This window comes from Pholis gunnellus, assembly GCF_910591455.1.
Source record: "Pholis gunnellus genome assembly, chromosome: 23".
In the NCBI taxonomy this organism is placed as follows: domain Eukaryota; kingdom Metazoa; phylum Chordata; class Actinopteri; order Perciformes; family Pholidae; genus Pholis; species Pholis gunnellus.
Genome location: NC_136550.1, coordinates 947,945 through 971,498, shown reverse-complemented (window position 1 = coordinate 971,498; position 23,554 = coordinate 947,945). Strand labels below are relative to the sequence as shown.

At 44.9% G+C, this 23,554-nt stretch overlaps 2 protein-coding genes across 3 annotated transcripts; both read right to left on the bottom strand.

The window, feature by feature from the left end:
• Positions 1-755: 755 nt before the first annotated feature.
• On the bottom strand, positions 756-8,022 carry fga (fibrinogen alpha chain). The gene is made up of 8 exons (XM_079184916.1): positions 7,958-8,022; positions 6,959-7,063; positions 6,644-6,827; positions 6,017-6,162; positions 5,412-5,510; positions 4,750-4,905; positions 3,157-3,772; positions 756-1,707 (listed from the first exon to the last, which is right to left on the bottom strand). Exons 1-8 carry the CDS (start codon positions 8,012-8,014, stop codon positions 1,007-1,009), a joined length of 2,064 nt encoding a protein of 687 aa, XP_079041042.1. The 5' UTR covers positions 8,015-8,022; the 3' UTR covers positions 756-1,006.
• A 996-nt stretch (positions 8,023-9,018) lies between these two features.
• LOC306714783 (uncharacterized protein) lies at positions 9,019-14,300 on the bottom strand. Of its 2 annotated transcripts, none has more exons than XM_079184914.1 (5): positions 14,199-14,300; positions 12,727-13,177; positions 11,777-12,250; positions 11,448-11,573; positions 9,019-11,347 (listed from the first exon to the last, which is right to left on the bottom strand). In XM_079184914.1, the coding sequence occupies exons 2-5, from the start codon at positions 13,139-13,141 to the stop codon at positions 10,083-10,085; spliced, it is 2,280 nt and encodes a 759-aa protein (XP_079041040.1). In that variant the 5' UTR covers positions 13,142-13,177; positions 14,199-14,300; the 3' UTR covers positions 9,019-10,082. The 2 variants fall into 2 exon arrangements, with proteins under 2 accessions (XP_079041040.1, XP_079041041.1); XM_079184915.1 differs by having other exon boundaries at positions 9,019-11,342.
• Between the last annotated feature and the right edge of the window lie 9,254 nt (positions 14,301-23,554).

The window sequence follows — 23,554 nt, the reverse complement described above, 5'->3', positions numbered from 1 at the left end:
ATTCCAAATATATCTCAAACACGTCACATAAATGTGTTAAAATGTGCAATAATAGAAACTGGTTGCAATAACAAACCTTTTTTTCCATGTTGGGACAAATGTATGCTGCTGAATATAAAATGCTCTTTTCAAAAATACAGTTTTATGGTAAATATGATGCATGAAACTCATTTATAAGAATTTATTTTAATTTATATTATGATTCTATTCACAGGAAGATTTCAGTCACAGTGAAATTCAAACATTATTAAACCATCCAAAATAAATGAGAACTATCCTCATTTCTGTCATAAATAATAAATATGAAGTAAGTTTGTATTTGATTATCTGCAGACATGGTGGTAATTCTGACCATTTTAAAGGCTGAATATGTCAAACTGAAATGTATTTATATGTTTAGATGTCAAGTTGTTCACAATAAGGAAGTTTTTATGTTGATATTAAAGTGTCTTTTTCTGATGTTCAAAAACATTGTTTTTTGTATGTATAAAACATCAAAAACTTTAAATGGGGCGAATCATTTTTACAGTCACTTTCCATTAAATATGATTGATTCTATAGTCACATGTAGGAAGGCAACCTTTCTAATATGTTTTATATTTTAATGTTTTTTTTTACTTTGTAATAACACATTTCAATTGTCTTTTAATAAAAACATTTCTAACATAAAGAGATCAATGATCTGGTGTTTATCTTTTAGTTTATTTGGACTTAAATAACGGCACAAACCACAGCGGCTGAAGTGAACATTGAATCTTTATTGAGTGAGTAAAGTTCAGTCGTTGCTCCGTACACAAGTTTGGCAACTTCAGGTCTCGTTCCAAGAACACTGGTGAGATAAACAGGTCAGTGACATTTACACAACAAAAACACACACATGGCGACACACCGACGCTGTTTGAGTTTTGAAATCTCAGAATGATTTACGAACAAGATCGACAGTCTGAAGGTCTGAAAGCAACTTTGAGTTTTTTTTTTTTTTTTTTTTTTGGATCGTACTTTCCTATTAAAAAGCAGCCGGTCGGATAAACATCCTGACGGTTTTCAGGCTGTAATTGGCCGGTTTATACGTCACCCACACGACTCCGTTTTCGACCTCGTACGGCGTGTTTTTCTCCGGCTCGTACGTGCCTCTATAATAAATCCCGTTCAGGTTGGCCGACTGGCAGTTGTTGTACCACCACCCGCCCCCGTAAATCTCCGCACAACTCTCCTCCCACTTGTCGTTGTCTCTGTCGAAGGTGCTGAATTTCATGCCCGCGTGGGACGGCGTGTTGGAGTTGGGCGTCGCCAGGGCGTCGCCGGCATCCCCGGTGTACCCGGACACGTGCAGCGGGTACCCCTCCTCCTCCGGGCCAAGCCCGATCGTGTACTCGGCACCGGCCACGCCCCCTTCCCAATCCTCCACCTCTACCTTCAGCATGCTCTCGCCCTGATTCGTCAAAAGGTGGAGGTTCTGGTTGCCCAGCCAGAACTCCCCCTTGCCCCCGGCGTCGACCGAGCCGAAGCCGTCGCGGTACTCGGCCCAGGAGCGGTTGAAGCCGATCTCGCCGCTCTCTCTTTGCTGGACTAACAACCACCCGCCCATTAGCCCCTCCTGCTGGCAGTAAACCTCCACTACTCGTGTGGAGTCCGTGCCGCCGGGTTTGATCTTAAACAGGCCATTCGCTTCCCCTTTCAGGTGGTTCTGGTGGGCCTCGACACAATCTGCGGACAGAGAGGGGGGGCACACCGCGGACCACTAGTTAGCTTGGGACTCGCTATGCTGAAATGCTACTGCGGTGATGAAAGCGCCAACGGTCACTTTCCAGGGAAACGCATTGTTGTTTGATGACTCTTGTTGTGAGTGGAATTCTGTTTGGCAAATTTGGTCTTAAATGTTAAATTTATTAAATGTATTTGTCAAAGATCAACATACAAAAATCTCAAAAGGCTAATGGCTACTTTCCATCTGTTAGCTTGTGACCTCGCGTGTGGCTACGGTAACAAGCAGAAACAATTTAAATGTACTTTTATTACGTCTGCATTTGAAATATCACCTGGACTAAGAATTCCTCTCCAGATTATTACAATGTTTTTTATGCTGCTTATGCTGTGTTCACACAAAACGCAACGAAGGTTTAACACGCTACGAGATTACATACAAATCAAATGAAAGACGTGAATAGCAGCGAATGGACGCAAAATCGCGGCGGGCGGCGCAATTGAGGCGAATAACACGAATACACAAAATTCGCCTCATTCGTTAAAGCCAATCAGCATTGAGATTCTCCTCCTGTCATCACTGACGTCTTGACATTGTTTAATCAGAAATGGAAAAAAATAAATGTCGCCGTAGGTGTTCACCCAGATCTTTGATACTTAATATTACTAGAGAGGCCGGACAAAACTGTCTTATTTAGAGTGATGATGGAGCAGTTACAATGTTAGCATAGCCTAGCACCGATCAGGCCGAGCTCCATTCAGAAAGTATTTTAAAACTTATTTGCTTGTCGTCTTGCGGATAGAACTGAATTCTATCTGAATTCTGACTTTTTACAAATCGACATCTTTCTGTTGTTATTTTGTTGTTATATTATATCACTTTTATTTGTTTATTGCATTTAAATCACAGCTAAATCTGTTGATTTTGGGTTCATATAGCTGTAGTAAACCAGCTGACGTGTGTCTTGCAAATTAAAATGAACACAACTCGATCAAATTTACAGAGCGCCTCCGGATGATGTTGTGAACCCAGACAAGACGACGTTTAGTTTCCTGGATATCTGGGACTTCCACAACATGTAAAAAGCAGAAATAGTGGTTGTTTCAGCCGTGATGGATGGAACGTCTACAGCGTGACTAGGACGAATGACGCAAATAAACACAAATGATGCCGCGATCAAACTCCTGCAAGTAACTCGGAAATCTGCTTTGTGTGAACGCAGCATTAAAGTTCATAATTGTCTTATTTCTACTCAATGACCCAAAACACCTCAACTAACAATACTGATTGTGAACATCTTTAAGCTCTAGCAACAAACAATGGCAATTACTGTGTTCACTTCCTGTTTTTTGGTACATAAGGCTAGCTAGCTGATGCTAACGCACGCCGTCTAGCTGAGTGTGCCGTTCTGGGCCGTGAAGATTTTCACTGCAGGTCGGATGTTTCGGTACCTTTTCCTACATAATCGGCGTGACGCTCGATACGCGTGCTCTTCACACTCCGGGCGTGGAAATCGGGGAGGTCATCGTCGGCATCGGCTGCCCCGAAAAGGCCGAGGTCATCGCCAAATGGATTCCCCAGATCTAAGTTGCTTCCCTTGGTGCCACCGCTGTGGACGGTCTTGGTCAAAGAAGAAGAGGAGGAAGAGGAGGAGGAGGAGGAGGATGTTAAGCTAGGGAACAAAGAGCCCATCCCTCCCTTGGTGCTGTCCTTCATGGCTTGGCACTCAGGGCCTCCCTCTATCACCTCCTCCGTCTTCTCCACTGGCCCGTCCTTCGTGTGGACGATGGTCTTCCTGACGCTCCTGGTGCAGGTGATGGTTTCGGTGGACACGCGGCTTGTGCTGGTATGGCCGCCGCCGCCGCCGCCGCCGCCGCCGCCCATGTCAAAGAAATCGCCCCCGAGCTCGGTGATGGATTTAGATGATGATGAGGAAGAGGAGGAGGAGGAGGAGGAGGAGGAAGTTGGGGGTGTAGACTGAGAGTACGAAGTACCTGAGACCTTGGAGATGGTTGCTGGGGATGAGATGGAGCCCTCCTGCTCGAGCATCAACTCGACCATCTGCACCTGAGAACAAAGAAGAAGAACTTAAGCACGCGTGTGTTTTTAAAAAACGGTGTGAAAATAGTGTTGATATCCATGTTATATTTGTGTGAGTACTGGGTCCACTGTGTTTTTTGGACGCATTCAAGATCCCTCTCTAGTGTCCACCAGGGGGCGACTCCTCTGGTTGTATAGAAGTCTATGAGAAAATGACTCTACTTCTCTCTTGATTTATTACCTCAGTAAACATTGTAAACATGAGTTTATGGTCTCAATCTCTAGTTTCAAGTCTTCTTCAATACAGCATGATGTTCATTTAGTAAATGATGGTCCATTTAGAGTCACACAGATCATAAAGCAGGGGATGCTTTAGGGGCGGGGCTACACAGTGATTGACAGGTCTCTACCAGAGACGTATACGGCGTCTCTACGTCACTCCTCCACAGTCCAAATATGGTCACTTCCTGTTCACTGGTTGCAAAAGAAACAACATGGCGACGGCGAAACTAGAGGCTTCAAAACAACCGTCCACAAACCAATGAATGACATCACGGTGACTACGTCCACTTCTTAAATACCGTCTATGGTCGAATCTTAAGTGATGATGGGAGGAAGACCTGGAGAAGTGGCTTCAGATAGCAGTAACAGACGTTACTAGCTAGGTGATGTGGGACCCGTCTGAATAAAAAGGTGCCTCCCTTCATGATCACTTTGGTCGATAGCAACAGAAACAATGAGATCATAAGATAATAGAGATCGCCCTCCCTTCCCTCGGTGGTAGACCGCACATTATCAAGCTTAAGGTGTGACAGCTTCAGTTCATTTATGTCCCAAAAGATCTCAAAGAGGAAAAGGGAAGACGCTGCATTCCCGCTAACTCTTGCAGACGTCGGTTCAGTGGAAGCTATTACCCATAATTCACGGCAGGTATCACGTTAGTGAGAGCTAACGTGGGAAAGGAAAGATGAGGTTTTCATGACATTACACAAAGAGATCCTCACATCGGGGAACATGTTTTCTCTCTGCTGTCCGCCGTCCAGGTCCTTGGACTTCTGGAGGTTGTTCACGACGGTGGCCTTCAGCGGCCTGCTCTTCATCACGTACAGCGTCCCCACGGACTCGAAGTCCTGGGCCGACTGGGAGTCCAGCTGGTTGACCTGGACACGGGGAGAGAAAGTGGATAATGCAAAACATGATTTATTAAAACTGGGCGAGAAATCCATCTGCGAGTGGGAGAAACCTGACGAAGCGTCTCTCAAAACACAACTTATAAGAAAACAAGTGAATAAAACAAGTACAGATTCTGACTTTTTAAAAAACTATACAACGACATCTTTTAATCTACCTTTGGCAGATGTTTTTTTGCATAAAATTGTCTCACTTAAGCTTTTAATTTCAAAATTGTGCAGTGAAATTGCATTATTACTTCCTTAATTTGGTTTATTTGTGGTTAAAACCAGTGGAATACAAGACATGAAGCATGAGATATCACAATGTTGGGGGGCCAGGAACTAAATGTGGTTCGTCGAGTCGAACTTCAGGTAATGTTCCTACGTTGTGTGTGTGTGTGTGTGTGTGTGTGTGTGTGTGTGTGTGTGTGTGTGTGTGTGTGTGTGTGTGTGTGTGTGTGTGTGTGTGTGTGTGTGTGTGTGTGTGTTCGCACCTGTTTCTGCACTGCCTCGTAGCTCTCGTGGTCCACCTCGTACTTGGTGTAGCTCTGACAGGATCCTTTGCAGGAACGGAGCTTAATGTCGATATCCACCTGACAGAGGAGACAGAGCGTTTGGTTAACGGGTTTGTTCACACGTTAAATAACGTTGGTTTCACTGTATAAAACAACATTCTGCCATAGAAATGTATATTTTAGGAGAAATTTGCCTTTCTTTACTAGCTGTACTCTCTGCTGGTGAGAGAGCTGCGGCTAACTTTAGCTGAAGCTAAAACAAACAACTACAGCTACAGCTCATCTCCTGCTGAAGCGAACGAGGTTTGTTGTGTTGATTTACGGAGATTAACTATGGTCTGTAACTAATGGACTATAAATTATCCGGTATATTTCATTTATCGTTAAAAGAAAACAAGCACTAACACTTCACAAAACAGTTACAAGAATCATAAAAAACATCAAATAAAAAACGTTTTTAACCGTGAAATGTTTGAGGTGCAACGACGTTTTGAGGTAAAATAACCTAAAAGCCGTAAATCTCAGTTATTACAGTGTTAGCTGAGTGTCAACACGTGTTTTTTGTCCCTTCCGTGTCTCCGTACCTCCAGCCTCTGCATCTCCACCACCTGGTCTTTGACCCGGTCCTTCAGGGCTCCCAGGATCCCCAGCTGCCGGTCGATCTTGATCTTCATGTCTGTGATTCTCTGACGCAGAGTCTGGGCCAGGTTGTAGTAGTTGTTATCGTTCCCTGCAGACGGAGCACTTGATGTTAACTTCACATGTCATATCGATTCTAGTAAGAAGCCTCCGTGTAAATTAAACATAATGTTCATTTCCCCCCCGACATCCAACAAGTTTCTAAGTTTCCACAAGTTTGACCAACGTTGGGAAAAAAATGGAGGCTCCACGTGTTTTATATATTAAACTATTCACATGTTTCCAGCCTCTCCTCTCCCCCCTCCTCCCTCCTCTCTCTCCTCCCCTCCCCTCCTCTCCTCTCCCCTCCTCTCCCCTCCTGTCTCCTCCTCTCCTCCTCCTCCCTCCTCTCTCCTCCTCTCTCTTCTTCTTTTATAGCCTCTGGCTGTGATGAACGGTGCAGTTTTGGTGATTTTTGTTTCAAGAAAACATGCTTTTCCATCGTGCCGGCGTGTTTTGGGGTTTAGAGGGTTAATTAACGGCGTGGAGGAGAAGGAAGGTTTCTACGTTGGGAAGAGAAGAAGACGACTGACCGGCGTCGATGGTGAGCTTGTCCTTCAGGTAGTCGTAGGTCTGCTTGGACACCTGGTCGGTGGAGCGGTGCTTGGCCTTGTTCTGATCCAGGAGGCTGCGGATCTTCTCGATCTTCTTCAGAGCACTGTGGTCAAAGTGGTCCAACAGACCCTGGATCCTGCAGCCCGACGGACACTTAGGGCCCTGATGGGGGGGGGAGACGCTTAGTCACAAATATTATTATAAGGCTATGAATATTCTAACAATGAGTCTTTCCGGCTGCAGGTGGAAGCAGAACAGAAACCAGAGGACCAGGTCTGTGACGGAGCGCTCACCCATTGGTCGTCTGTGCAGAAAGGCCACTCCTTCTCGGGGGCACATTTATCCGACCTGGTGCCCTGCTCCACCGGCCGGGCTCCTCTGGGGTCCAACACGGCGGCCTGAGACCAACAGAGACCAACACAACAGAGACTTTAGTTCAGGATTCTTCTCCGTTTAGTTTGCTTTAGTTTCGGAGGACCGTGAGCAAAAGAAACGGATCAGAAGGACGAACACGTTACACTGCAGTGGTTCAATGCTAGCAGCTTTATGAGAGTAATAACAGTGAATAAACACATATTAATATATATTAATATATATATTTGACCTGCTGTGACTCAGTATATGAATCTGGTTTTAAGGAGTAAATAAACCTACTTGCTGCTAAATGCAGCGTCATGTGTATAAATATCATTTAAACACTTTTATATTTAGAGATGACTTGTGTTTAAGTTACTAACGTTATATAATAATATATTTATAATTTGATTGCATCTATGATATATTAAGAACCGGGTTGAAAATATGTTGTTTATACTAATAAATTAAATTACAGAGAAATAAAATGATTTAATGTGAAAACCACAATGTTTAATATTATTATCACTATGAATAATATTGCAGATAAATAATTAATACATATTTAAAAATTAATTAATTAAAAAATCTATTAAAAGTTAAATACATTTACAATTTAACAAAAATAAATAAATAAATAAATAAAATAGATGATATAAATAGGGGAATTACTACAAAGGTAAATACATTATAGATTCATTAATGACTATTTTTAGTATTTCTGGTACATTTAAAGGCATATTTAATCATTTATTGGGTAATTTATTTATTAAAAACAGCTAAACGATTAAATCAAGTGACACAGAGCAGGTTAATAATATTAAAGTTTAAATCACACAAAAACAGATTCAGCTTTGTGAAATAAAAAGCACATTTTTCAACGAGATGCGTCAGATTTCTGAGTAACTCGTGAGATGTTTGGACGTATTTAAACTCACCAGAGATGAAGCCGCACACATCACACCAACACAGACGAGGAGGTTGAGTCTCTGCATCTTGCTGCTCTTCGTTCTCCGGCTGCTGAATGCTCCTCCGGCGTCGCCGTCGCCTCATTTGAAGCCTCCCGAGTTCAACCTGACGCGCCGTGACTCATCGGGTCAAAGTCGTGTTTGTGTATTTGTACTGCGTGTTCTCAAACACACAGCTCGCTCACCGCAGGTTTACCGGCAGATGATACAGATGTTCCCTCAAAGCAAACAGTCACGAGCCTCTGACGACAAATACTTACTTAATAATTACTTCACTTGTATACGAAGCATCGTGATGAAGCGCGGGGTCGGAAGGACAGAAACTTAATAAATACACACGAGAAGAAACATCATCATTAAAGCTGAAATATAGTATTTATATCTCACATTCTCATCGCGGTCACGTTATTCTGCTCAAACGTTAAGATCAAAGTCTTCACAGCATCCCGAGGAGGTCTGGACCTCAGGCCAACTCCAAGCGATTGGTTGAGATGTGACGAAGCTGGAGCTCGCTGAGCAGAACGCAGCAGCAGCAGCGCCGCCTAGCGGCCCCGACGGTGTTTAAAGCTGCACCGTGCAGCGGGCCGGAGAGGTTAAAGGACCAAACAGCTGATAGAAGAACAGAGCGTCAATTAAAGAATGTTTGATTGAAAAAAAACACACTTAAAGCAGAGAATTGTATTAAAAAGTCATAAAAATAACAGGAAACAATCTGATGAGAATTCATCCAAATCGCTCGTTTGACACAAACTTCCTGCAGTTGTTGTGTTCACCGTTTGTGACAGTTGTAGTGTTTATGAGTTATGTGTTGAAGATAATATGAAATATCTATAAAATATCCCTTCAGGAGAAAGTTTGGAGACTATTGCTGTTAATAAAAATGATATAAAAGCAATAATCAAACAAAGAATCACTAAAACCAACAGATTGAAAAGCACGTTTTCTTTAAACAATCACAAAAACTAGAACACGTGTGATCATGTTTCATCAAAACATTTTATTTTTCATGTTCTCATTATAAATCTCTCCTCTAATAAAGCGTTCACTTTAACATGATTGTGTAGAAACATTACATTGTGAGCTCCTCAGTGAAACTATGAAGTCATGACTGATGGTTTCTGTGATGGACAGCAGGGCCGTCCTTCAACCAGAGGATCGGCGGTTCGATCCCCGGCTCAGGCTCCACTAGAGGAAGAATTGCTCCTGTAAATGTAATGTAATCTGAGACCAACAGTCATGTGACAACTAATCAGAGACACTTTGACTGAACTTCAGGAAGTGAACACAGAGAGGCTGAAACGTGTGAATATGTTTCATAAATATATATATTCCATCGTTTGCCAATCAGCAGCAGGCAGGTGAATGTGTTTAATTAATGTTTGACTCACATTATCAACACCAAAAAGGTTTTTTTGTGTGTTAAATTATTAATTTTGTTACAAAAGAAATCGACAAAACAAACTAGCAAACCTTTGTAGAGATCTAAAGACTTAATGAAATAATCTTTTTGGCTTTTTAACATATTTTTGTCTATAATTTCTAAAAAGTTCAACTCGCTCCCGATTGTTTTGAGTCAATCTGTACTGAAAAATACACAATAGAAGGAGAAATGACAAAACAAACATGAATTCATTGATGATCCATATTAACAGATACAGATCTCTTTGTTGTTTGATTAAAGCAGCTGGTCTACAAGGAACCATTAGCTTAGCATGAAGACCGGAGAAGATAAGCTAGCCCTCTGTCCCAAAACAAACCAATCTGCCTCTCAGCACCTCTAAAGCTCACCAATGTAAGGTTCATTCTACACAAGAATAAAACAACTAAACCAACCCTGAACCCTAAAACAGGCTGTTGCTGGGTTGGGCGCTGTTGCGCAGCCGCCCCACCTCACCGATATCCACACGTTACATCTCAATATACCAAAAAAACTAAGTTTATGCCGGACATTTGAGTTTCAGAGGCGTCTGTTGGTGTATTGTGTTTTGTTGTTGGTAGTGGCTTCATCTTTAGACAGAGATTTTAGACCAAGAGGTTCAATGTCTACGTCACGTGGACAAGAGGATCCAGAACCAGAACCTGAGATCCACGGTCTCTACTGTTTCTTGTTGTGTGTGAGTCGGTGGCTCGAGAGGTGCTGCAGCAGCCTGAAGCCCTTCTGACAGTGTTCACACTTAAACGGCTTCTCTCCCGTGTGGATGCGCGCGTGTTTGGCGAGGTTGCTCTTGTCGTTGAACTGCTTCCCGCACTCTATACAGTCGTACGGTTTCTCCCCCGAGTGGATCAGCCAGTGTTTCTTCAGGCTCACGGCCTGGGTGAAGGACTTGCTGCACTGGGAGCAGCGGTGCGGTTTCTCCGGCGTCTCGGGACCGGCCGGCACCGCGGGCTCGGCGGCGTCCCGGCTCGGCGGTCTTTCCTCGTGCGTGGACCGGTGCGTTTTCAACGCCGACTGGTTGGTGTAACCCTTCCCGCACGTGTCGCACGTGTACGGCCTCTCGCCCGTGTGGCCGCGCTCGTGGACGATCAGGTGCTGCAGGAGCCGGCAGCCCTTGGCGCAGTATGAGCAGCGGTACGGTTTCTCCCCCGTGTGTATCATCTTGTGCTTCTTCAAGTTGTTCCTGCCGCTGAAGGCCTTGGGGCACATGTTGCACTTGAAGGGTTTCTCCCCCGAGTGGGTGTACAGGTGCGCCGCCAGGGACATCTGGACCCTGAAGCGCTTCGGGCACAGCTCGCACTGGTACGGCTTCTCGCCCGTGTGAACCCGCTCGTGCTGCTTCAGTTTTGCCAGATGCTTGAAGCTTTTGGCGCAGCGGCTGCAGCCGTGCGGTCTCTCCTCGGAGTGGCTGAGCATGTGGATTTTGAGGTCCCCCTTCCTGGCGCAGCTCTTGCCGCACTGCTCGCACGTGAACGCTTTCTCCCCCGTGTGGGTGAGCTGATGCAGCTTCAGAGTGCCCTCCCTCCCAAACTGCTTCCCGCACACCTCGCAGCTGTGACACCTCTCCCCCGTGTGGGTGAGGAGGTGCTGCCGGAGGGTGTGCAGCAAGTAGAAGCTCTTGTCGCACTGCTCGCAGGCGTGACGTCTCTCTCGCGGAGCCTCCTCGGGTGTTTCTCTGCCGTCGTGGTGCTCGCGGCGCACGTGCAGCCTCAAGTGGCGCTCGGTGCGGAAAGTCAGGCTGCACTCGCTGCAGGAACACGTCTCCTGCTCCGCCTGTTCCGACTCTGGCGGGCTCGCCGTACACGTCGACGCTCCGCAGTGGTGCAGCTGGTGTCTGATGAGGTGGCTCCTCTTCGAGAAGGATCTCCCGCAATCCTCGCAGGGGAGATGTCGGCGCTCGGACGCTGCTTCCTTCTGGTTCTTCTCTGCGAGAGAGAGAAAGGAAACGCAACGCACAGTTAAATTTAACAGTGTCTCTGCGATCGTTGCGTGAATACGTCTCCCGCTCCGCCCGACTCGTCGTACCTCTTTTCGCGCCGCAGTGGTGCGACTGGTGTCTGGTGAGGTTGCTCCTCTTTGCGAAGGATTTCCCACAATCCTCACAGAGGAGACGTCGGCGTTCGGACGCAGCTTCCCGTTTGTTCCCCGTCGCTTTGTTATCATCGGTCGGGTCAAGACACGGAAAAGCAAAAAAACACAAAGTTAAAAGTCTCATTTCTACCACACTGAGCCGGGATGTGTGTTTCGATCTTTAGATGGCCGGAGAAGAGTTCAACTCAGTTAATAAAAGGCAGAAATAAACTTCCAGCTTGTCAAAAGTCAATATTTTCTCGTCCATAAGTAGAAACGTTTACCTCCACCTCCCGGCTCGGAGGCTTCTACAGCTTCAGCTTCCTGTTCCTCCGGCGTGGAGACGTTTTGCGATTCTGCTTCCTGCCGACGTTCCTCCGGATCCCCGAGCGACTCTGGTAGCTGGTAGTCCCGTATGAGCCACGCCACCCGGTCCTCCTGAAACACGAACAGGGTCCCCTCTGAAGCCACGCGACTCTGCTGCAGTTCATCTGTTCCTTTGGTTCTGGTGCCCCCCCAGCCGGGGTCTTCGGAGTCCTCCACCTCCACTTTAAACAGGTTGATCGGCGCTCCGGTGTCGGACCAGTCCGCGTACCGGTCCGGCTCTGGGTTCTCGAAGTAGTCGCCCACCTCCTCCTTGAGCTCCACCTTGATGCCGACGGGACTCTGCTGCCCGTTGAGTCCTGGAGGTTTCATGCAGTCCACCAGGCGGAGGGAGAGACCCCTCAGAGCGAGGACAGAGGGGTCGACCGAGGAGCCTGAGTGAAGGAAAGGAAAGGAAAGAGGATTCATGAAGCACAACTCATACACTGGATTATTAAAAAGAATTTCACATGCAAGAAATGATGTCAAAGGAACAAAATATACCGTCAACCATCAAAGTTCTACTGACGGCTTTATGTGGAGGGAGGGAGGAGGAGGAGGGGGAAGCAGAAGGAGGAGGCTGACGTTAGGATAGCTCTGCATCTGTTTCCTTTAAACTCACTCAGTGAACATTAATAAAGTAAATCTTGAATCATCACACGTGGATGATTGGATCGTAAACACGTCGTGTTTAAGTCGAGTAAAGTAAAGTAGAAGCACTAAAACACACGAGTATTGTTGTTCACTCAAATATATTCATCCAGATCACAGAGAGCAGGAGAAACCACAACAACCTGCCCCCGTGTGACAGAGAGCAGGTGTGACTGATGATGGTTGACTGCAGGTCAATGTGTGACGTGTTTACGCTCACCTGCCGGCTCCGGCCTCACAGCTGGTCTGGGTTCAGCTGGTCTGGGTTCAGCTGGTCTGGGGTCGGCTGGTCTGGGTTCAGCTGGTCTGGGTTCAGCTGGTCTGGGGTCGGCTGGTCTGGGTTCGGCTGGTCTGGGTTCGGCTGGTCTGGGTTCGGCTGGTCTGGGTTCGGCTGGTCTGGGTTCGGCTGGTCTGGGTTCAGCTGGTCTGGGTTCAGCTGGTCTGGGTTCGGCTGGTCTGGGTTCAGCTGGTCTGGGTTCGGCTGGTCTGGGTTCAGCTGGTCTGGGTTCAGCTGGTCTGGGTTCGGCTGGTCTGGGTTCAGCTGGTCTGGGTTCGGCTGGTGTCTTCAGACAGTCCACCAGACGGACAGAGAGACGCTTGAAGACGAGCAGAGACGAGCTGCTGGGAGACGCCATGATGTCTTCACCGGAGGTCAGAGGTCACAGCTTCATCTACAGACGGAGGAGGAGGAAGGAGGTTCATCTACAGACGGAGGAGGAGGAAGGAGGTTCATCTACAGACGGAGGAGGAGAAGGAAGGAGGTTCATCTACAGACGGAGGAGGAGGAAGGAGGTTCATCTACAGACGGAGGAGGAAGGAGGTTCATCTACAGACGGAGGAGGAGGAAGGAGGTTCATCTACAGACGGAGGAGAAGGAAGGAGGTTCATCTACAGACGGAGGAGAAGGAAGGAGGTTCATCTACAGACGGAGGAGGAGGAAGGAGGTTCATCTACAGACGGAGGAGGAGGAAGGAGGTTCATCTACAGACGGAGGAGGAGGAAGGAGGTTCATCTACAGACGGAGGAGGAAGGAGGTTCATCTACAGACGGAGGAGGAGGAAGGAGGTTCATCTACAGATGGAGGAGAAGGAGGTTCATCTACAGACGGAGGAGGAGGAAGGAGGTTCATCTACAGACGGAGGAGGAGGAAGGAGGTTCATCTACAGACGGAGGAGGAGGAAGGAGGTTCATCTACAGACGGAGGAGGAAGGAGGTTCATCTACAGACTGAGGAGGAGAAGGAAGGAGGTTCATCTACAGACGGAGGAGGAGAAGGAAGGAGGTTCATCTACAGACGGCCTGAGAGACACGAGAAAAATACTGTTACCCGAGTAAAGTACAAGTACCTTGAATGTGTACTCAAGTACTTGAGTAACTTTAAATGTACTTAGTTACAATCCACCACCTGCTGATCGAAGGTCTGACCTCGTTTATCATCGTCTGTCTATGGGGCTAACTTTAGCTTAGCATTACATTCAAGCTTCAAACTGGGCTACGGAGGAGGAAGGAGGAAGAGGAAAATAAGAAGAATGAGGAGGAGGAGGAGGAGGACGAAGGAAGAGTCTGTCTACCTTCTGTTCTGGTTAAAGTTGTTAACTGTTTGGTGAAACGCAAACTACAGCACACTAAAGTACACTACAGTACACTAGAGTACACTAATGTACACAAAGAGAGAAACATCCTCTCAACTTACCAAACGGACGTAGAGTCTCTACTTCCGGGCTAACGTTTGAGCTAAACGGCTGCAGACGAACCTTCATAGAACCTTTAATAAATGTCCACTCGTGTCTTCAGGCTCTCTGGTTAGTAAACCGTCTGTTCATAAAGATCATTACATTAAAAAACGGTTCAAAACGTACGAAAGAGACGCAGAGGAGAAGCGCTGGGTGAATTACGGAGGAGCTTGTTGTCTTCCGGGTTCATGTGACGGAACTGTCTGGTCAACCAATGGGCTCAGAGAAAATGAAGGAGGAGGCGGGTTGTTTTAGAGAATTGGCGCCAATCGCCGTGTCGCTTGTTTACAAGGAAACGGCACCTCAGTTAGGACAAAAACAAGACAATGCGCGTTTTGCCCTACGCTCTCTAAAGGGTTTATTTCACTGCCAGTTCGTTGAAAACTCTTAAATTAAATCTTGAATTTGTTATATATAATTAAAAAAATGTAACAAATACAAGGGGGGAGGAAGGAGGAGGAAGGAGGAGGAGGAGAAGAAGGAAGGAAGTAAAAAGTACAACATTGGCCTCTGAGATGTGGGGCAGTAGAAGGATAAAGTAGCACAAAAAGTAAAATAACGTGAAGGAGCCAAACACCAGTAATTAAACGTCTTGCTCTCTTTGTGTCGTTACACACAACCATCACTAGATGGAGCCACGTGATCAGTGTTCCTCTCTTTCCAGCGGTTCATTCACACAGTTTCAGGGTTTTTATTTATTCTCTCTGTCTCATTCGTCTCCCTGTGGCCTTGATTTTCACTGTAATATATAAAAGTCTTGTATCTCTATGGAAACAGAACAATCATGGAGACATGGAGATAATTCAAACGTGTGTCTTTAGTGCAGAACAACACAGTTACAACGACATCAATCATAAAAACAAATGCATGTTGAATTGCTTTGATAACGTATTTTACAGAAATTGGAAAACAATGGAATCTAAGTGTCCACGAGTGTTACCGATGGAGGAAATGGAGTCTCTTCATGTTCTATGAAGTTATTCACATCCGCTCTGCTCCGTGTTCACTTCCTGAAGTTCAGTCAAAGTGTCTCTGGTTTGTGGTCACATGACTGTTGGTCTCAGATGAATCACTCATGACGTCACAGTTTCTCTGAGGAGCTCACAATGTCATGTTTCTTTACTGAATCTGGTTAAAGTGAAACGCTTTATTTGTGGAGAGATTTGAAATAAATTAGCTTTTTCTGACAGAAGCTTTCGTCGCGCATGTGTGGAGATAAAGAGACGCCTCAAATAGATTCTGAGCCTCGGAAATAAGAGAAACCCCGCGGGTCGTCAGGCTGATAGCAGATAAAGACTTGAACAATCAATGTGTAATAGTACACACACACACACACACACACACACACACAGGCTGAATCCTTTGAAGACAAACATTTCTGAAGTCCCTTTGAAGCAGATGTTACTGATGTTGTTGGTTTGCGAGCCTCGAATTAACAAAGTTATCATTTCCAATTCTCATCTCTTCTCATTGATAACGTTCTGATGAATAACGTAGAATTGATGGAGTCGTCTGCTGCAGAGCCGTGCTGCATAGAAGTCTATGAGAACATAACTACTTCTCTCTTGATTTATTACCTCAGTAAACATTGTGTAAACACAGTGATTGACAGGTCTCTACCAGAGACGTACACGGCGTCTCTACGTCACTCCTCCTTAGTCCACATATGGTCACTTCCTGTTCACTGGTTGCAAAAACCCAAGATGGAGACGGACAAAATGCTGAACTGGAGTCTTCAAAACATCCACAAACCACCCTACGTCCATGTCTTATATGAAGTCTGTGGCTCCACTTTCACCTGCTGCAACATGGAAGTGATGAACACGTTGTTGCATCAATAATTATAACACAAAGATAATATGTTATCATTCTGCATAACGAATACTTTTACTTTCAGTACTTAAACCATATTTTGATGGGAATGCTTTAGTACTCAAGTGGAATGTAATAAACACAATGAAAGTGTAAAATGTTGAGAAAAGTGACTTTCTGTCATTGAGTCAGATGAAGTATTCAGAGTGTGAAGTGTGTGTGCAGTGAACATATAGAGCACACACAATAAGCAATGTTCTTATGAAAGGAATGAAATCGTTATTTACAGAATTATAATAAATTCATACGAAATATGCAAAATCCTGATAATAAAAATAAGTAAAAATCCATATTTACAAAATTCTTATTAATGAAAATCCTTAATTAAATAATAATGTAAATTGATAAAGTAAAAGAAAAGTTGCATTTGAATGAAAAAGGTAATTTCATTATTACAACATCAAGCGAAACGCTCTTGATTTAAGCAAAATCCTTTATTATAGTTTTTATTTCAATTCCTTTGTTACAAAATTAAGTCAATTTACAGAGTTAAACATTTTTTTAATTCTTGAAATATCCCAAATCCTTAATTATAAAAAACAAGCAAAATCAATAATTACAATGTTCTTATGATGTAAGCAAAATACTTGATTATAAAAAATATGCAAAATCCTTCATAACAACATTCTTATGAAATAAGAAAAGCCTTAAAAGTAAAATCATGAAGTACAATGATGAGCAACGTAGTACAATTTCTGAATCACAAATGAAGACTTTTTAGGAGCTGATCACAGACGTGCTGTTGTTCCTATTTGTATCATAATGATTATATTTAAGCTAAATGTTGTCCTGCTGCCATAATGTTGCTCACTACAATAAAAGAGTAGTTGAACCACAAGGAGCGCTGAAGTCAAGTCATGAAGCTCATTCTATGTTTTAAAGGACAAACAGCAGATTGTGAACATTGAGTCTCGTTCTGCAGAATGTAGAAGATAGAAGTCAATGTTTCATGTGTATTCTAATACCTCACATTAACATTGTTCCTCATAGTCTTTGCTTCCTGCTTGGACTCTGGTAAACCTGATCTCAAGTCTACTTTTAAATGAAACTTTATATCTGTGAGGTGATTTTAAACATTCACGTCTTCAGCAGGAACCAATGGGCTTGGAGCTGAGAGCCACAGACAGGAAGTCAGAACGTGTGGAGAGACCAACACATTGTTGAGAGTCAGACAGACCATAATAATGTGAGATCATATTCAGCCTTCTGGGTTAAGGGAACATGCGTATCAAAGGGAGCTGGTGGTGGTTGTGTGGTAGAAATCATCTGGATGTGAGATGAGCTCCTTGGAGGAGCTACTCTGCTCCCTGAGCTCCTTCTTCTTCTTCTTCTTCTTCAGCTGCAGGAACACCCAGGTTATAATGAACCAGCTCAGTGTTCTCCTGTCTGCACGGCATCCGCCCCCTGTTGGCCTGCAGAGACATGACAGCACAGTCCTGTCTTCAGTTCACTGAACACAGAGCGAGAGCTTCATGTCAGTGGCTGGTCTAAACAACAGACGTGTGTCCGTACCTTACAGTAGACGTAAAGGGCAACGTTCACCAACAGCAGAGCCAGCGGCAGGACGACCGCTTTGATGATCAGAGGAGTTGGATCTGAACAAACACATGGACAGTCATCATCACACGACATCATGAGGCCAACAGCTCCCATTGACCCCGAAATCTACAATCACTGACACGTATTACTCTTCATGTTTACTTCCTGTTCACTGTTTGAACCACAGACGCTATAGAAGAAGAGGACGGAGTCGTCAAGACGTCACTCATTGGTTTGTGGACTGTGGCCGTCGCCATCTTTGTTTTTACAACCAGTGAACAGGAAGTGACCATATCTGGACTCAGGAGGAGTGACATAGAGACGCCGTATACGTCTCTGGTAGAGACCTGTCAATCACTGTGAAGCCCCACCCCTAAAGCATCCCCTGCTTTATGGTCTGTTTGACTCTAAATGGACCATCATTTACTAAATGAACATCATGCTGTATTGAAGAAGACTTGAAACTAGAGATTGAGACCATAAACTCATGTTTACAATGTTTACTGAGGTAATAAATCAAGAGAGAAGTAGAGTCATTTTCTCATAGACTTCTATACAACCAGAGGAGTCGCCCCCTGGTGGTCACTAGAGAGAATGCAGCTTTAACACATGAAGCTTTGGCTTCACTTTTCAGTACCAGATGTCGCTGCCTTGGAACAATCATGGTCGTGGTTAAAAGAGACCAACATGATGGTAGTTTCCATGAACTCGACGGTCTAAAGACAGATGATGTCACTTTTCATACAGAGTTTAAATTCTTTATTCGTTATAGAGCTAGTCAGAATGAAGGTTTGTGTTTTTGTTACATTGTTACAATGATGTCATCTCCTACGTCCCGTTTTCATCACCAGAGCACAACAGAACACAACAACATGGACTCTGTGGTCAGCTGATCATCTTCAAACCTGCATGTAAACAGTCAGCTTACCTAAGACAGTGATGGAGAGCAGACGGCTCTCAGAGGAGAAGTTATGAGAAAGAACACAGACGTGATAAACACAGCTGTAGCTTCCTTGGTGGGCGGGCTCTGCAGCAGGAAACAGGAAGTGGCCAGAGTGATTGACAGCTGGCTGGGTGTAGTTGTGTGCTGAGGAGGTGGAGGTGAGCTGGAAGGAGCCTCCTGGGTACTGTGGCTGGATGGAGCAGAGGATGGTGAAGGTGGAGCGCCTGAGCACCGGAGCCCCCTGCTGCTGGGCCTCAGAGACCCCGTACATTGAGGAGGACACAGAGATGATTGGCTGAAGCAGCAGGTCTGTAAACACAGAGAGATGATGAAAGTTCATGTTTACCCTCCGTTGAACAAGATGGACCCTGAATAAGGACGTGATGTCACAGGTCTGACAGACAGACAGACAGACGTGTCCTCTCAGGTGGAGCTCAGCAGTCTATGGAGGAAGAGGTGTTGGATCTGATCAAACACATGGACAGTCATCACATCACACACCATCATGAGTCCAACAGCTCCCATTGACCCTGAAATCAAATGCAATTGAATCTACACTCACTGACTACTCTTCATGTTTACTTCATATTCACTGTTGGAACAACAGACGTTGGACCAATCATCTTCACTAAACCTGCATGTAAACAGTCAGCTTACCTAAGACAGAGATGGAGAGCAGACGGCTCTCAGAGGAGAAGTTATGTTTAAAAACATAGAGCTGATAAACACAGCTGTAGCTTCCTTGGTGGGCGGACTCTGCAGCAGGAAACAGGAAGTGGGCAGAGTGATTGACAGCTGGCTGGGTGTAGTTGTGTGATGAGTTGGAGGAGGTGAAGGTGAGCTGGAAGGAGCCTCCTGGGTACTGTGGCTGGATGGAGCAGAGGATGGTGAAGTTGGAGCTCCTGAGCACCCCCCCAGCAGGGGGCTCCTCCTGCTGCTGGGCCTCGGAGCAGGGGGCTGTGTACATGGAGGACACAGTGATGATTGGCTGAAGCAGCAGGTCTGTAAACACAGAGAGATGATCAAAGTTCACATTTACCCTCCGTTGAACAAGATGGACCCTGAATAAGGACGTGATGTCACAGGTCTGACAGACAGACAGACAGGTGAGTCCTCTCAGGTGGAGCTCAGCAGTCTATGGAGGTTTGAAGCTTCCAGAAACAAGCCCACCTCTCTACACTTCAGGATGTCGTTGTCCTGGATAACTTTACAGTTCAGTCCAATGGGAACCCACTGACTGTCACTGTGACAGAGGAAGGAACATACTGGAGACATTGCTGTCAGAGATGATGTCATAGATGATGTCACTGATGGGCTTACCTGAGCAGATGAGATCCACGATGTAGAGAGAGTAATGTGATGTTACACACTCTCTCAGAGCAGATCCAGACTGAACACAGTCAGAGTAGATCCTCCACACAGATCTTCCTGAGGACTCATCTCTCCGTCTGATATAAACAGCAGAGCCACAGTCCAGCTCTCTACAGGCAACAGCTGCTGTCTTCAGGCTCCAGTAACGGTCACCTACTGGTCTCCAGTCTCCTTGTTTCACCTCCAGTGTTCCTGCACAGCGACTGTCTCCTCCCACCAACCTGACAGGCTCTGAACAGAAACAAGAGAGTCGTCAGTAAAAGAACAAAGTGAGTTTCAGTCGAACAGAAATGAACCAGATCAAAGCTGCAGCTCCTCTTCTACCTGAGCAGGTGAGTCCAACAGCTTTACCAGGTGAGCAGGTGTTTCTATCTGAGCCTGAGCTTCTACAGTCCAGCAGAGCAGACTCATTGCCTCCACACTGGAACTCTTTGGTCCACATCGGAGCCTCCACTTCTCCATAGAGCGCCCCCTGGAGGACTGAAGGAGCGCCACAGTCAAGCTCCCTACAGACCACCTCTGCATCCTGCTGGTCAAAGTCCTCTTCACACACTGAGGACCACCACTGGTTAGTCTGGTTAGACTGGTTAGTCTGGTTAGACTGGTTAGACTGGTTAGACTTCACCTCCAGTCTGCCTGAGCACAGACTAGTCCCGTTCACCAGCCTGACCGAGTCTGGAGAGATGATAGAAGATGAAAGACAAGTCTGCTGCCATTCTAGCTGCTGCATGTGTGTGTCCACCTGCAGACATTACTGTCAGAGATGATGTCACTGATGATGTCACTCATGGGCTTACCTGAGCAGGTGAGATCCAGGATGTAGGAAGAGGAATCTGATGATACACAATCCTTCAGAGCAGATCCAGACTGAACACAGTCAGGGTTGATCATCCACACAGGTCTCTCTGAGGACTCCTCTCTCTGTCTGATAGAAACAGCAGAGCCACAGTCCAGATCTCTACAGACTACAGCTGCTGTCGTCAGGGTCCAGTCATAGTCATCTGCTGGTCTCCAGTCTCCTTCATGTTTCACCTCCAGTGTTCCTGCACAGCGACTGTCTCCTTCCACCAACCTGACAGCTTCTGAACAGAAACAAGAGAGTTGTCAGTAAAAGAAATGAATTTAATTAATAAAATATAAACTAACACATGAATGCTGGTTCTTTCTTTCTCTTTTCTTTCTCTGTTTACCTGTTGATGTGTGATTTCCTTCAGCCTGGAGTCCTGGAGAAATTGACACATATTAGTTGTTATAAGTAAAGGTATTATAAATCCACAATTTACAGCACAGTTGTGTAGCATCTCTTGCCTCATGGCTGAACCTGTGCTGAGACTCTTTATCTGTCTGGACCCGAGCGAGCCCCATTTGGGCTTTGCTCGGTTCCGAATCTCGTAGAATGGACTTTTCATGAATAAATATCATTAATGCTACACACATGCTATATACCGAATTAACAAAGAAATCCTGAGCAACTTAATCATGTAAACCATTTTACACACTGCAAACACAATCATACACCATTATACTATAACTAACTAAGAAGGTTTTCCACAATATCACGTATTCTTCGCCATGAGTCGGCGAGCTTCGCACAAAGAGCTAACAACTAGCGTGGCTGACCAATACGTCCAACAGTAAGAGAATTCGACCACGAATCCAGAGATATCTTCAGAATTCCTCTCCGTGAAAGCTTTACAGAGATCCAAGCCAACAAGCAACACATCACCAAGCCACTCAACAGCAGAACAACCGTGAAAGCTCCTTACTTTGAGAAGAATCAGAAAGAAAAAGGTTCAATAATACGTTCACGGCTAAACTACAGTGTTGCTATTTAAATCCGGTGTTTTCTTAACTGTTTCCTGGTGAAAGGGGATTAAAACAAGCCTGGGGGACCGGGGGGTAGGGATTTGAGTTTTCGGCGAATCAGTTTTACGCACGGCGCATGAAGGCGAATCTTGGATTTTTACTGGCTAACGATTCTGTCAATCAACACCAGCTTACGCCCAGTGTCTCCCTGAGACTCTGACATTTCTAAAACGGTGTCATAGTCTGAATTTGACCAATCATAGGCCCAGAAAGCACCACTCACACACAGAATGGATCCATGGTTTACAGGCTCTGAGGACCCTGGCTCTCAAATTGATGCCAAACTGCTGGATTTGGATGTTTGAACAATATTATTGATAAATCAAGTGAAATATATAGTTATATAGTATATAAAAGTACAATGGAACAGCTGGTTCCAAAATGATGGCCTCGCCTGAATTCTCTGTATTGAAACCTCTATAACTGTTGTATTCTTTACTCTATCAAGGTCAAAATGTGCAGAGACTCCTGACCTGTTGTGCTGTGATTTGGGAGAGTTTGTAGGCTAGCCAGGGCCTCATAAAAAAAAGAAGAAAAAAAAAAGAATTGCTTATTTTTCAGGCGAACCCGACAACTTTCAATTTGAGCTGTGTGCCATCTTCATTTACTATTAACCAGCAACATTTACACAATATTTACCCATCTGAACAAATCTCACAAGTGTTTCTGTAAGTATTCAAACCTGTCCTTGTCTCCTTTAGACTCTTTAAACCTGTCCTTATATATTAGTATGCGTGTAGTTGTATAATAGATGTTTGTTGATTTATATTATGGGTTTTAATGAGTATTGTTAAATAAAGTAACTGTTATATTTTAGGAGCAGTTTCTGTGATTATGTTGTGTGTTGTAATATTAGTGTGATGTGATTCAAACCTTCACTGTCTGAATGTAGAATAGTACTTTGACTGTTTAATCCACTGATCCCAGGCTGGTGCCCCGTTATTATTAATATATGTTAATAATCCTATTGATACTAATAGTTATATTAATGTCAATAACTTAATGTTCATACTTGCTAATAAACAAACAGGCTTCTGTCAGATCCCAACATCTCTGATGCGTGTGAGTGAACAGGAAACAGTGAGGCTGATATCAGATCAGCGCCTCACTGATCACACGCTGCATCGTTTCCTGAGTCTGAGTCTGTGGTGGACGACACCATCGACTGCACAAATATTAATGGACCAAAGATATGATCAATAACTTATGATTCCATTACAATTTGGGGGATTTTAACTTGAATGTGTATGATTTTACAAAGTTCAGGAAACTTTTGAGCTGTTTTATTTGAACATGGCAGCTGGTAGTTCATGCAGTCAATAATGAACGACTTTAATTCATCACGGAATCATTTTGACTCTTTTTATTTGATCGCAATAACCTTGACAAACGTGAACATTCGACCTCACTCCATTGTTTGAACTGTTTTGTGGAATTGCAATAACATTTTTGAGTTACTGGCTTCTTCTATGTGTGTGTGTGTGAGAGAGTGTGTGAGTGTGAGTGTGTGTGTGTGAGTGTGTGTGTGTGAGTGTGTGCGTGTGTGAGTGTGAGAGAGTGTGTGAGTGTGTTTGAGCATGTGTGTGTGTGTGTGTACGTGTGTGTGAGAGAGTGTGTGTTTGAGCATGTGTGTGTGTGTGTGTGTGTACGTGTGTGTGAGAGCGAGTGTGTGTTTGAGTATGTGTGTGTGTGTGTGTGTATGTTTGAGCATGTGTGTGTGTGTAT